The 15523-nt window shown below is 45.3% G+C and overlaps 1 protein-coding gene across 1 annotated transcript in view; it reads right to left on the reverse strand.

Annotated features, from left to right (window-relative positions):
• The window catches only part of LOC106591129 (protein diaphanous homolog 3), a 764911-nt gene that overhangs the window by 488124 nt on the left and 261264 nt on the right, over window positions 1-15523 (reverse strand). Inside the window, 5 exon segments of the mRNA XM_045699589.1 lie at window positions 1970-2043; window positions 2202-2246; window positions 4237-4347; window positions 12270-12375; window positions 14084-14220. Coding sequence (XP_045555545.1) covers window positions 1970-2043; window positions 2202-2246; window positions 4237-4347; window positions 12270-12375; window positions 14084-14220 — 473 coding nt within the window.

Here is a 15523-nt window from a genome sequence, read left to right on the forward strand (position 1 = left end):
ATGGTATTGTAGAGATTATAGAGATATGGTATTGTAGAGATTATAGAGATATGGTATTGTAGAGACTACAGAGATATGGTATTGTAGAGACTACAGAGATATGTTATGGTAGAGATTATAGTTATATGGTATTATAGAGACTATAGATACACGGTATTGTAGAGACTATAGATATGGTATTGTAGAGATATGGTATTGTAGAGATATGGTATTGTAGAGACTACAGAGATATGGTATTGTAGAGACTATAGTTATATGGTATTGTAGAGACTATAGATACATGGTATTGTAGAGACTATAGATATACGGTATTATAGAGACTATAGATTTACGGTATTGTAGAGATTTGGTATTCTAGAGACTATAGATATACGGTATTATAGAGACTATAGATTTACGGTATTGTAGAGATTTGGTATTGTAGAGACTATAGATATATGGTATTATAGAGACTATAGATTTACGGTATTGTAGAGATATGGTATTGTAGAGACTATAGATACACGGTATTATAGAGACTATAGATACACGGTACTGTAGAGACTATAGATACACGGTACTGTAGAGACTATAGATACACGGTACTGTAGAGACTATAGAGATATGGTATTGTAGAGATATGGTGTTGTAGAGACTATAGAGATATGGTATTGTAGAGATATGGTGTTGTAGAGACTATAGATATATGGTGTTGTAGAGACTATAGATATACGGTACTGTAGAGACTATAGAGATATGGTATTGTAGAGATATGGTGTTGTAGAGACTATAGAGATATGGTGTTGTAGAGACTATAGAGATATGGTATTGTAGAGATATGGTGTTGTAGAGACTATAGAGATATGGTGTTGTAGAGACTATAGAGATATGGTATTGTAGAGACTATAGAGATATGGTATTGTAGAGATATGGTGTTGTAGAGACTATAGAGATATGGTGTTGTAGAGACTATAGAGATATGGTATTGTAGAGACTATAGAGATATGGTGTTGTAGAGATTATAGATACACGGTATTATAGAGATATGGTATTGTAGAGACTATAGAAATGGTATTATAGAGACTATAGAGACACGGTACTGTAGAGACTATAGAGATATGGTATTGTAGAGATATGGTATTATAGAGATTATAGATACACGGTATTGTAGAGACTATAGAAATGGTATTGTAGAGACTATAGAGACACGGTACTGTAGAGACTATAGAGATATGGTATTGTAGAGACTATAGAGATATGGTATTATAGAGACTATAGAGATATGGTATTATAGAGACTATAGAGATATGGTATTATAGAGACTATAGAGATATGGTATTATAGAGACTATAGAGATATGGTATTATAGAGACTATAGAGATATGGTATTATAGAGACTATAGAGATATGGTATTATAGAGACTATAGAGATATGGTATTATAGAGACTATATATATGGTATTATAGAGACTATAGAGATATGGTATTATAGAGACTATAGAGATATGGTATTGTAGAGACTATAGAAATGGTATTATAGAGACTATATATATGGTATTATAGAGACTATAGAGATATGGTATTATAGAGACTATAGATACACGGTATTGTAGAGACTATAGAAATGGTATTATAGAGACTATATATATGGTATTATAGAGACTATAGAGATATGGTATTATAGAGACTATAGATACACGGTACTGTAGAGAAGAACGAGGAGAACAGCTATTGTATTAGGGCCTAATGTCAGAGAACCTTCCATAAAAGGGCTCAACAGTATCAGCTCTAGTATCTGAATATATAATGGATATGAGACTGAATGAGGAGAGGTGAGATCAACACAGTACAGTATGTGAAAGACCGCGTGAGTGTGTGTGTGTGTGTCTCTCTGTGTGTGTGTGTGTGTGTGTGTGTGTGTGTGTGTGTGTGTGTGTGTGTGTGTGTGTGTGTGTGTGTGTGTGTGTGTGTGTACAGTAGAAAAGGATATTCCAGTTCACTCTTGATGTCCTCCAGCCGGTGACTGAGCTCCATCAGATCCTCCTCCTTGTGCTCCTCAAACACCTGTTGGGAAGAGACACGTAGATACAGGAAATACACATCAAATACGGACGGCTTTTAAACCCCTTTCACTTCATACCTTCAACTGTTATTATCTGAGATAAACATCCTGTATCATGCAGCTATTAGTTTAACCCAAAAATATAATTCAATTCATTCACCTTGAGCTGAATGTCCAGAGCATCGTTCCTGATCGCTGTCAGATGCTGCAGGAAAGACGGAGGAAGAGAGAGGGAGGGATGAGGAAGAGAGAGGGAGGAATGAGGAAGAAGGAGCAGGAGGACAGGAAGAAAGAGAGGAGAGATGAGAAGGAGGCGGAAAAGGGGATAAGAGAGACGAGGAGAGAAAATGGAGGAGGAAGAAAAAGGAAGGACAGAAGGAGGAGGAGGATGGACAGAAGGAGGAGGAGGATGGACAGAAGGAGGAGGAGGATGGACAGAAGGAGGAAAAGGAAGGACAGAAGGAGGAGGAGGATGGACAGAAGGAGGAGGAGGATGGACAGAAGGAGGAGGAGGATGGACAGAAGGAGGAAAAGGAAGGACAGAAGGAGGAGGAGGAAGGACAGAAGGAGGAGGAGGAAACACAGAAGGAGGAAAAGGAAGGACAGAAGGAGGAAAAGGAAGGACAGAAGGAGGAGGAGGATGGACAGAAGGAGGAGGCGGCAACAATGAATAAGGTAATTAGATCTCCGTCGTAAAACAGCCTTCTACAGAACATTACTCTCCTCTAGACCCCCTAAAACACCAGACAGGACATTACTCTCCTCTAGACCCCCTAAAACACCAGACAGGACATTACTCTCCTCTAGACCCCCTAAAACACCAGACAGGACATTACTCTCCTCTAGACCCCCTAAAACACCAGACAGGACATTACTCTCCTCTAGACCCCCTAAAACACCAGACAGAACATTACTCTCCTCCAGACCCCCTAAAACACCAGACAGGACATTACTCTCCTCTAGACCCCCTAAAACACCAGACAGAACATTACTCTCCTCCAGACCCCCTAAAACACCAGACAGGACATTACTCTCCTCTAGACCCCCTAAAACACCAGACAGGACATTACTCTCCTCTAGACCCCCTAAAACACCAGACAGAACATTACTCTCCTCTAGACCCCCTAAAACACCAGACAGGACATTACTCTCCTCTAGACCCCCTAAAACACCAGACAGGACATTACTCTCCTCTAGACCCCCTAAAACACCAGACAGGACATTACTCTCCTCTAGACCCCCTAAAACACCAGACAGGACATTACTCTCCTCTAGACCCCTAAAACACCAGACAGAACATTACTCTCCTCTAGACCCCTAAAACACCAGACAGGACATTACTCTCCTCTAGACCCCCTAAAACACCAGACAGGACATTACTCTCCTCTAGACCCCCTAAAACACCAGACAGAACATTACCTCCTCTAGACCCCTAAAACACCAGACAGGACATTACTCTCCTCTAGACCCCCTAAAACACCAGACAGAACATTACTCTCCTCTAGACCCCCTAAAACACCAGACAGGACATTACTCTCCTCTAGACCCCCTAAAACACCAGACAGGACATTACTCTCCTCTAGACCCCCTAAAACACCAGACAGTCGGTGCTGCATCCCAAATGGCACCCTGTTCATTTTATAGTGCACTAGTTTTGACCAGGGTACATAGGATATGTGGAATAAAGTGGTAAACTATGTAGGGAATAGGGAGCCGTTCGGGATGCAACCAGCGCTGTAGTGGCTGATTGCTGCTGCCGCTGCCATTGTTTGTTTGCCTGGTGTGTGTGTGTGTGTGTGTGTGATTGTGTGTGTGTGTGTGTGTGTGTGTGTGTGTGTGTGTGTGTGTGTGTGTGTGTGTGTGTGTGCGTGTGTGTGTTTTGTGTGTGTGTGCGTTGTGTGTTCCTTGCTTCTGGCGTTGTTGATAGTAGGTAAATGTTTAGGGCGGGCGGTGGAGAGAGAGAGAGAGAGCCGGCAGGGACAGACAACACAGCCAGTCGCCTCGTAGCGCTGCTCCCCGATTGGCTGCTTGGTGAACAACATTCCCTGAGACGTGCGACCTCTCCTCCTTGTAAATTATTTGCCACGAAGCATTCAACAATATTTCACTCAAGTGGACAAGTAATTTAAATATTAATACGTACATGGCTTATAGCTATACGGCTGAGGCTGGGCGGGCAGCGATGCTTAGCTTACCGGTAATATCTCTCTGAGGCCGGAGCGAATAAATTCATTCCTGATGTGAAGCCTGAAGTCCAGCTCATCTGGAGATGTCACCAGAGCATTGATGAGCTGCATACAGGCCACCTAGAATACACAGAGAGATTACATTCAGAACCACGCATTCAGACCCAGAGACGGGAGGGAGGGGGTGAGGGAGGGAGAGGGAGGGAGGGAGGGAGGGAGGGAGAGGGAGGGGGAGAGAGGGTGAGGGAGGGAGGGGAGGGGAGAGAGGGAGGGAGGGGGAGGGAGGGAGGGAGGGAGGAGGGAGGGAGGGAGGGAGGGAGGAGGGAGGGAGGGAGGGAGGGAGGGAGGGAGGGAGGGAGGGAGGGAGGGAGGGAGGGAGGGAGGGAGGGAGGGAGGGGGTGTGTGTGTGTGTGTGTGTGTGTGTGTGTGTGTGTGTGTGTGTGTGTCCAGCAGAAGTCATGTGTGTGAAAAGCGTGAGTCCCTGCATTCTAAATGAATCCTCTCCTGAAGGCAAACCAGGACAGCACAACTAACATCTCTATTTTACTGTAGTCACAAACTCTGAGTTCACAACAGCATAACACAACCTCCCTGCCTGCACAAACACGTGTGTGTGTGTGTGTGTGTGTGTGTGTGTGTGTGTGTGTGTGTGTGTGTGTGTGTGTGTGTGTGTGTGTGTGTGTGTGTGTGTGTGTGTGTGTGTGTGTGTGTGTGTGTGTGTGTGTGTGTGTGTGTGTGTCTCTGACAGTCATTTTGAGGACAGAGCTCAGTCTTTTGGAAGACATTCTGTCCCCTCCTTCTCTCCATGTGAGTTCAACTGGTCAGGACAACACTTTACTATCAATTATTCATCCTTTACAACTGATGCAGTGGTGTGTGAAGTATCAAATAAGGACGTAGTGAGGGGGTGGTGTGTCTGTGAGAGAGAGACGGTGTGTGTGTGTGTGTGTGTGAGTGTGTGAGAAAGAGAGAGGGTGTGTGTGAGAGAGAGAGGGTGTGTGTGTGTGTGAGAGAGAGGTGTGTGTGTGTGTGTGTGTGTGTGTGTGTGTGTGTGTGTGTGTGTGTGTGTGTGTGTGTGTGTGTGTGTGTGTGTGTGTGTGAAAGAGAGAGGGTGTGTGTGTGTGTGTGTGTGTGTGTGTGTGTGTGTGTGTGTGTGTGTGTGTGTGTGTGTGAGTGAAAGAGAGAGGGTGTGTGTGTGTGTGAGAGAGAGGTGTGTGTGTGTGTGTGTGTGTGAGAGGGTGTGTGTGTGTGTGTGTGTGTGTGTGTGTGTGTGTGTGTGTGTGTGTGTGTTGATGAGAGCATGTAGACAGTGATCTCCAGGTGATTGTGGTAAAACCATCTAGACATCGTAACAGTTAAAGACGGGTAATTATTTGAGGATCGAGTGGCATCGTACAGCAACATCAATAGTGTCTGTGTTTTCACTCACTGTCTCATATATCACAGGGGAGTCATTTACATACAGGAAACAGACACACACCTTGGGATTAGATGGGACTAAATAGAGAACAGATAGGGATTAGATGGGACTAAATAGAGAACAGATAGGGATTAGATGGGACTAAATAGAGAACAGATAGGGATTAGATGGGACTAAATAGAGAACAGATAGGGATTAGATGGGACTAAATAGAGAACAGATAGGGATTAGATGGGACTAAATAGAGAACAGATAGGGATTAGATGGGACTAAATAGAGAACAGATAGGGATTAGATGGGACTAAATAGAGAACAGATAGGGATTAGATGGGACTAAATAGAGAACAGATAGGGATTAGATGGGACTAAATAGAGAACAGATAGGGATTAGATGGGACTAAATAGAGAACAGATAGGGATTAGATGGGACTAAATAGAGAACAGATAGGGATTAGATGGGACTAAATAGAGAACAGATAGGGATTAGATGGGACTAAATAGAGAACAGATAGGGATTAGACGGGACTAAATGATTTGGTTTTTGGCAATAAAGAGAAATGGACTAAGAAAAATGAAGGAAAAAAAAGGTTTTATTAATACAAATTTAAAAAGTGTTTTAATCTACTTCCATGACTAGTCTATAATGAATGTGTGTATTTATTAAAGTAACATTGAGAGACCCGTGTCGGTGACTAGCCAGACAGACCTACAAACACCACAACATACAGTATGCAGAGAGACCTATCTGTTCTGTCTACGGGCTGCAGACCTACAGTCTATTCCATGAGGACAATAGGAAGGAGGAAGGAAAGAGAAAAAGAGAGAAAGAAAGAAAGAGTGTGTGTGTCTTGTGATGACACCGCCGACTGACAAAGTTCGTATTTGAAGTAGTATTTATTTTTGTTATTCGTCAACCCAAAAATATCCACCCTCCTGTCAGACCAGCCTTCCACCCTCCTGTCAGACCAGCCTTCCACCCTCCTGTCAGACCAGCCTTCCACCCTCCTGTCAGACCAGCCTTCCACCCTCCTGTCAGACCAGCCTTCCACCCTCCTGTCAGACCAGCCTTCCACCCTCCTGTCAGACCAGCCTTCCACCCTCCTGTCAGACCAGCCTTCCACCCTCCTGTCAGACCAGCCTTCCACCCTCCTGTCAGACCAGCCTTCCACCCTCCTGTCAGACCAGCCTTCCACCCTCCTGTCAGACCAGCCTTCCACCCTCCTGTCAGACCAGCCTTCCACCCTCCTGTCAGACCAGCCTTCCACCCTCCTGTCAGACCACAGTGGAGCTTCTATGGTCTGTTCAGCAGCCGAGTCTACACTTTATCTCGTATTTATCCTCAAGTTACGTCCCTACACACTTTACCTTCCTGAAGTCAACTGCAGCATGGCAGTAGAGGGGGGATATGAATCAGGGCCAAGCAGGGAACACAGCAGGGCTGCACACACACACACACACACACACACACACACACACACACACACACACACACACACACACACACACACACACACACACACACACACACACACACACACACACACACAGAGAGAGAGATAAGAATATCAGAGAGCCTGGTGTGAGTTAATACAACACAGGGTTAAAGGGATCAGGGTTTGTCTAGTAGCTAAGAGGAGATAACAGCCCATCCTGATGGATCCACATAACTAAAAGGGCTGGAAACATGACCCTGGTGTTTCACGATACCAGACCATCCACCCTGGTGTTTCACGATACCAGACCATCCACCCTGGTGTTTCACGATACCAGACCATCCACCCTGGTGTTTCACGATACCAGACCATCCACCCTGGTGTTTCACGATACCAGACCATCCACCCTGGTGTTTCACGATACCAGACCATCCACCCTGGTGTTTCACGATACCAGACCATCCACCCTGGTGTTTCACGATACCAGACCATCCACCCTGGTGTTTCACGATACCAGACCATCCACCCTGGTGTTTCACGATACCAGACCATCCACCCTGGTGTTTCACGATACTAGCTAACTCCTCAGTCCCAGATACACTTTCTGATTTTCTCTACATATTCTTCTCCCCTCCTGCCTTATTCTCCCCTCCTCCTTCCCCTCTCCCCTCCTTCTCTCCTGTTCCCCTCCCACCCGCTCCCCCTCGCCTCTCCCCCCTCTCTGATAAGGCCTTCTCTCCTCTCCACAGGCTGGAGTCTGCCTGGATGGGACGGACTTCTGGCTAATTAAACACATTGTACAATCCCACAGGCAGACATACATAAACACAGTCAGAAATGACAGGCATAACAGGAAGGACTGAGAACAACAACAGACTGACACAAACACAGTGTCTCCCTGTGCAGATGGATGCTTGGAAGCAGGTCACTGGGCAGTGTGGGTGTGTGTGTGTGTGTGTGTGTGTGTGTGTGTGTGTGTGTGTGTGTGTGTGTGTGTGTGTGTGTGTGCTGGCCAGAGATGGAGGGGGCATCACCAACATCTCAGTTAGACAGAGGAGGTGTCCAGGGGGTCAAACTCTCATAATACTGCAGATGTACAGCAGAGAATCACTGTGTAAAACAGTGCTGCAGAGCAAATGGTGCCCTAACTCCCTTCATACTACACTATATAAGAAATAAGGTGCCATAGGGCTCTGGTCTAAAGTAGTGCACTATGTAGGGAATAGGGTTCTTTAGGGCTCTGGTCTAAAGTAGTGCACTACATAGGGAATAGGGTGTAAAGTAGTGCACTACATAGGGAATAGGGTGTAAAGTAGTGCACTACATAGGGAATAGGGTCTAAAGTAGTGCACTATATAGGGAATAGGGTCTAAAGTAGTGCACTATATAGGGAATAGGGCTCCATGCTAGCCACTAGAGGATCAACTGTACCACACAGGACATGAGCCCTTTCTGTTGTACACATCCTGATCCATGTGGAATATCTTCCATATAAAACACATCCTGATCCATGTGGAATATCTTCCAAATAAAACACATCCTGATCCATGTGGAATATCTTCCATATAAAACACATCCTGATCCATGTGGAATATCTTCCATATAAAACACATCCTGATCCATGTGGAATATCTCCCATATAAAACACATCCTGATCCATGTGGAATAGCTTCCATATAAAACACATCCTGATCCATGTGGAATATCTTCCATATAAAACACATCCTGATCCATGTGGAATATCTTCCATATAAAACACATCCTGATCCATGTGGAATATCTTCCCTATAAAACACATCCTGATCCATGTGGAATATCTTCCATATAAAACACATCCTGATCCATGTGGAATATCTTCCATATAAAACACATCCTGATCCATGTGGAATATCTTCCCTATAAAACACATCCTGATCCATGTGGAATATCTTCCATATAAAACACATCCTGATCCATGTGGAATATCTTCCAAATAAAACACATCCTGATCCATGTGGAATATCTTCCATATAAAACACATCCTGATCCATGTGGAATATCTTCCATATAAAACACATCCTGATCCATGTGGAATATCTCCCATATAAAACACATCCTGATCCATGTGGAATAGCTTCCATATAAAACACATCCTGATCCATGTGGAATATCTTCCATATAAAACACATCCTGATCCATGTGGAATATCTTCCCTATAAAACACATCCTGATCCATGTGGAATATCTTCCCTATAAAACACATCCTGATCCATGTGGAATATCTTCCATATAAAACACATCCTGATCCATGTGGAATATCTTCCATATAAAACACATCCTGATCCATGTGGAATATCTTCCCTATAAAACACATCCTGATCCATGTGGAATATCTTCCATATAAAACACATCCTGATCCATGTGGAATATCTTCCAAATAAAACACATCCTGATCCATGTGGAATATCTTCCATATAAAACACATCCTGATCCATGTGGAATATCTTCCATATAAAACACATCCTGATCCATGTGGAATATCTCCCATATAAAACACATCCTGATCCATGTGGAATAGCTTCCATATAAAACACATCCTGATCCATGTGGAATATCTTCCATATAAAACACATCCTGATCCATGTGGAATATCTTCCCTATAAAACACATCCTGATCCATGTGGAATATCTTCCCTATAAAACACATCCTGATCCATGTGGAATATCTTCCATATAAAACACATCCTGATCCATGTGGAATATCTTCCATATAAAACACATCCTGATCCATGTGGAATATCTTCCCTATAAAACACATCCTGATCCATGTGGAATATCTTCCATATAAAACACCCAGTCAGGTGTTACTCTCCTTCTCAACACCATATTCAGTTGACCTGGATCAGAAGGTCCTTTATTTGTTCTGTATCTGGTTTGATCATGTTGTGAAAGCAGTGAGGCATATAGTTACCATGATTACACTAACCCTCCTCCTGCTAATGTGGACCTGACAACAGACTGAATGACAAGCTATTCTGATTACTGAATATGGTATTAGACAGATGGGAGGGGAGAGAGAGACAGAGACAGGGAGAGGGAGAGACAGAGAGCAGAGACAGACAGAGACAGAGAGACAGGGAGGGAGAGAGACAGGGAGAGAGAGAGAGAGAGAGAGAGAGAGAGAGAGAGAGAGAGAGACAGAGGGAGGGAGAGAGAGTAGAGACAGAGTAGAGACAGAGACAGGAAGAGAGACAAGGAGAGAGTGAGAGACAGAGAGCAGAGACAGGGAGTAGAGATGAGACCTACCCCAGACAGTAAGACTAGCCTGAACTTCCTGGGGCCTTACCCCAGACAGTAAGACTAGCCTGAACTTCCTGGGGCCTTACCCCAGACAGTAAGACTAGCCTGACCTTCCTGGGGCCTTACCCCAGACAGTAAGACTAGCCTGACCTTCCTGGGGCCTTACCCCAGACAGTAAGACTAGCCTGACCTTCCTGGGGCCTTACCCCAGACAGTAAGACTAGCCTGAACTTCCTGGGGCCTTACCCCAGACAGTAAGACTAGCCTGACCTTCCTGGGGCCTTACCCCAGACAGTAAGACTAGCCTGAACTTCCTGGGGCCTTACCCCAGACAGTAAGACTAGCCTGACCTTCCTGGGGCCTTACCCCAGACAGTAAGACTAGCCTGACCTTCCTGGGGCCCTACCCCAGACAGTAAGACTAGCCTGACCTTCCTGGGGCCCTACCCCAGACAGTAAGACTAGCCTGACCTTCCTGGGGCCTTACCGCAGACAGTAAGACTAGCCTGACCTTCCTGGGGCCTTACCCCAGACAGTAAGACTAGCCTGACCTTCCTGGGGCCTTACCCCAGACAGTAAGACTAGCCTGACCTTCCTGGGGCCCTACCCAAGACAGTAAGATTAGCCTGGCCTTCCCAATCCCTACCCCAGACAGTAAGACTCCTGGGGCTCCATGCTAGAGAGTAAGCCTCCTGCCCTCTCGTCTCCTCATCCCTCAGCCTCCTGCCCTCTCGTCTCCTCATCCCTCAGCCTCCTGCCCTCTCGTCTCCTCATCCCTCAGCCTCCTGCCCTCTCGTCTCCTCATCCCTCAGCCTCCTGCTCTCTCGTCTCCTCATCCCTCAGCCTCCTGCTCTCTCGTCTCCTCATCCCTCAGCCTCCTGCTCTCTCGTCTCCTCATCCCTCAGCCTCCTGCTCTCTCGTCTCCTCATCCCTCAGCCTCCTGCTCTCTCGTCTCCTCATCCCAACAAGATAATGAACTAATTAAACTGCTGTAGTCAGGTGTTGTGGAGAATGATGATCAGATCAGTTTGTTGGTTTTAACCCTGGAGGATCAGCAATGTTTTCATAGTTGTTTACTTCTTGATGGGGATTTTTTGTATTTAGTTTCTTATGGAGTGAAGTGTGTAGGAGTGTGTGAGAGAGACAGAGTGACAGACAGAGAGAGAGAGAGACAGAGAGAGAGACAAAGACAGAGAGAGAGACAAAGACAGAGAGACAGAGTGACAGACAGACAGACAGAGAGAGAGACAAAGACAGAGAGAGAGACAAAGACAGAGAGAGACAGAGTGACAGAGAGAGACAGAGTGACAGACAGAGAGAGAGAGACAGAGAGAGAGACAAAGACAGAGAGAGACAGAGTGACAGACAGAGAGAGAGACAGAGAGAGAGACAAAGACAGAGAGAGACAGAGTGACAGACAGAGAGAGAGAGAGACAGAGAGAGAGAGAGACAGAGAGAGAGAGAGACAGAGAGAGAGAGAGACAGAGAGAGAGAGAGAGACTTAGAGAGAGACAGAGAGAGAGAGAGACAGAGAGACAGAGAGAGAGAGACAGAGAGAGACTTAGAGAGAGACAGAGAGAGAGAGAGACAGAGAAACAGAGAGAGAGGGCTGACTACTGTAGGACAAGGTGAATCTGTATAGTACCCAACATTTAGAACACTTTCTGTGAATAAAAAGCAGTCATGTAATCATTTCATACTATTTCCTTCCTCATATCTTTTCTTTTTTGGCTTTGAAAACAACAACGCTGAGTGTCTGATTCTAGCAGCCTACCAAATGGTACCTTATTCCCTATATAGTGCACTACTTTGACCCATAGGGCTCTGGTCAATAGCAGTGCACTACATTGGTAATAGGATGCCATTTGGGACCCTGGTTCTAGCAGCGAGTAAGGACCCCTTTGCACTTACTTGTAATTGGACGGAGCGATCTCTGAGTCCTTCTACGATTGGACTGAACCTCTCCGTGGCCCTGTGTTCTCCTGCTGTGGTGATGGCTTCAAGGACCTTCTCCAGACTAAATGGAAAAACAAAACGCATGACCGGCCACACAAACGGCTGAAATGATTACAACGCATTCACCTAGGGGATTTCTCCATCTGTCTACGACTCCAGCTCTCTGCCAACTGTCTTTCTGTCTACGACTCCAGCTCTCTGCCAACTGTCTTTCTGTCTACGACTCCAGCTCTCTGCCAAGTGTCTTTCTGTCTACGACTCCAGCTCTCTGCCAAGTGTCTTTCTGTCTACGACTCCAGCTCTCTGCCAAGTGTCTTTCTGTCTACGACTCCAGCTCTCTGCCAAGTGTCTTTCTGTCTACGACTCCAGCTCTCTGCCAACTGTCTTTCTGTCTACGACTCCAGCTCTCTGCCAACTGTCTTTCTTTCTGTTGTTGGCTGTGCTTTCTTTAGTTTGTTGATTCATTCAGCGTTTAGTCGTGCGTTCTGAAGCTCTTCCACCTCGTAGTGCCGTTCCTTCTTAGAAAACACATTAAGAATCAGATTTTTGGAGGGACTCCCACAGTATCTGTATGATAATGATTGGGGATCTGATGTCACGTTTCCCCTGAAAAGTGTTACTCAGAGGAAGAGAAGGAGAGGATTTTAACAAAATGTCCCAAATGGCACCCTATTCCCTAAGAAGTGCACTACTACCCATAGAGCTCTGGGTGATGGAGGAGAGGTGGACAGGTAGAGGAGAACAGAGGATGGATAACATGGGTGATGGAGGAGAACAGAGGATAGATAACATGGGTGATGGAGGACAGGTGGAGGAGAACAGAGGATAGATAACATGGGTGATGGAGGAGAGGTGAAGGAGAACAGAGGATAGATAACATGGGTGATGGAGGAGAGGTGGAGGAGAACAGAGGATAGATAACATGAGTGATGGAGGAGAGGTGAAGGAGAACAGAGGATATATAACATGGGTGATGGAGGAGAACAGAGGATAGATAACATGGGTGATGGAGGAGAGGTGGAGGAGAACAGAGGATAGATAACATGGGTGATGGAGGAGAGGTGGAGGAGAACAGGGGATGGATAACATGGGTGATGGAGGAGAGGTGAAGGAGAACAGAGGATAGATAACATGGGTGATGGAGGAGAGGTGGAGGAGAACAGAGGATGGATAACATGGGTGATGGAGGAGAGGTGAAGGAGAACAGGGGATAGATAACATGGGTGATGGAGGAGAGGTGAAGGAGAACAGAGGATAGATAACATGGGTGATGGAGGAGAGGTGAAGGAGAACAGAGGATAGATAACATGGGTGATGGAGGAGAGGTGGAGGAGAAGAGAGGATAGATAACATGGGTGATGGAGGAGAGGTGGAGGAGAAGAGAGGATAGATAACATGGGTGATGGAGGAGAGGTAGAGGAGAACAGAGGATATATAACATGGGTGATGGAGGAGAGGTAGAGGAGAACAGAGGATAGATAACATGGGTGATGGAGGAGAGGTGGAGGAGAAGAGAGGATAGATAACATGGGTGATGGAGGAGAGGTAGAGGAGAACAGGAGATAGATAACATGGGTGATGGAGGAGAGGTAGAGGAGAACAGAGGATAGATAACATGGGTGATGGAGGAGAGGTAGAGGAGAACAGAGGATAGATAACATGGGTGATGGAGGAGAGGTAGAGGAGAACAGAGGATATATAACATGGGTGATGGAGGAGAGATTGGCTAGAGAAAGTCAGGGCAGAGTGAAGCAGGGCTGGGGACGTACGTGTTCTCCTCGCCCACAATGCAGATGGCCGACAGCAGCTTGACCACGTCGGTCATCATGGCGGGCTGGGTGGGGTCGATAGCTCGGGCCAACAGGGACAAACACTTCTCCTCTCCCAGGATACGCTCCAAACCATACTAGAACCAGACAACAGATTACACGTCACATAGACACACAAACCACTCTGTACTGCCATCAACACCACGGACACATAACCCTGACAGGAGACTCTCCAAACCATCCAAGAAGGGACAGACACAACAGTTAATACATTAAGCAGCCATAGGGGAATCAGACAGGACACACAACTGATGTGTTAACCATACTGGAATCAGACAGGACACACAACTGATGTGTTAACCATACTGGAATCAGACAGGACAGAACTGATGTGTTAACCATACTGGAATCAGACAGGACAGAACTGATATGTTAACCATACTGGAATCAGACAGGACAGAACTGATATGTTAACCATACTGGAATCAGACAGGAGAGAACTGATATGTTAACCATACTGGAATCAGACAGGACAGAACTGATATGTTAACCATACTGGAATCAGACAGGACACACAACTGACATGTTAACCATACTGGAATCAGACAGGACACACAACTGACATGTTAACCATACTGGAATCAGACAGGACAGATAACTGATAGGTTAACCATACTGGAATCAGACAGGACAGATAACTGATATGTTAACCATACTGGAATCAGACAGGACAGATAACTGATATGTTAACCATTCACACATAGAGAGATCTATAACATGTCGTGCTGGAAGAGTTTCCCAACAGAACCCCACAGCTTCTGGTTTAACACAGGAGATAACACAGCCATCATTAAAACTGGAATTTAAAGACATTGTTTAACACAGGAGATAACACAGCCATCATTAAAACTGGAATCTGAAGACATTGTTTAACACAGCAGATAACACAGCCATCATTAAAACTGGAATGTAAAGACATTGCCCACCCAGGGTAACAACACCAGAACGACTGTATCTCTCTCCTGATGTAGTCCCATAGCCTGGAGAACAGTCAGACTGGTTCTAACATGGAGGGAGAGGAGGGTAACAACACCAGAACGACTGTATCTCTCTCCTGATGTAGTCCCATAGCCTGGAGAACAGTCAGACTGGTTCTAACATAGAAACATCCCAACACAACAACAACAACAGAAGCTGTTTATGAAGACATCATTTAGACAGAGAAACACAACCGAATAAACAACACATTTTGTTATTTTATGTGTGTGTGTGTGTGTGTGTGTGTGTGTGTGTGTGTGTGTGTGTGTGTGTGTGTGTGTGTGTGTGTGTGTGAGAGTTGTAACTGATTTTGTAACAGTCTTGTGTATATTTGATGTACTATATTACTCCTCAATAGTAAAGGTCAATACATTGAATATGAATTGTATTCCCTTCACTTCA

The sequence above is a fragment of the Salmo salar genome, chromosome ssa17 (assembly GCF_905237065.1).
Source record: "Salmo salar chromosome ssa17, Ssal_v3.1, whole genome shotgun sequence".
Taxonomy (NCBI): domain Eukaryota; kingdom Metazoa; phylum Chordata; class Actinopteri; order Salmoniformes; family Salmonidae; genus Salmo; species Salmo salar.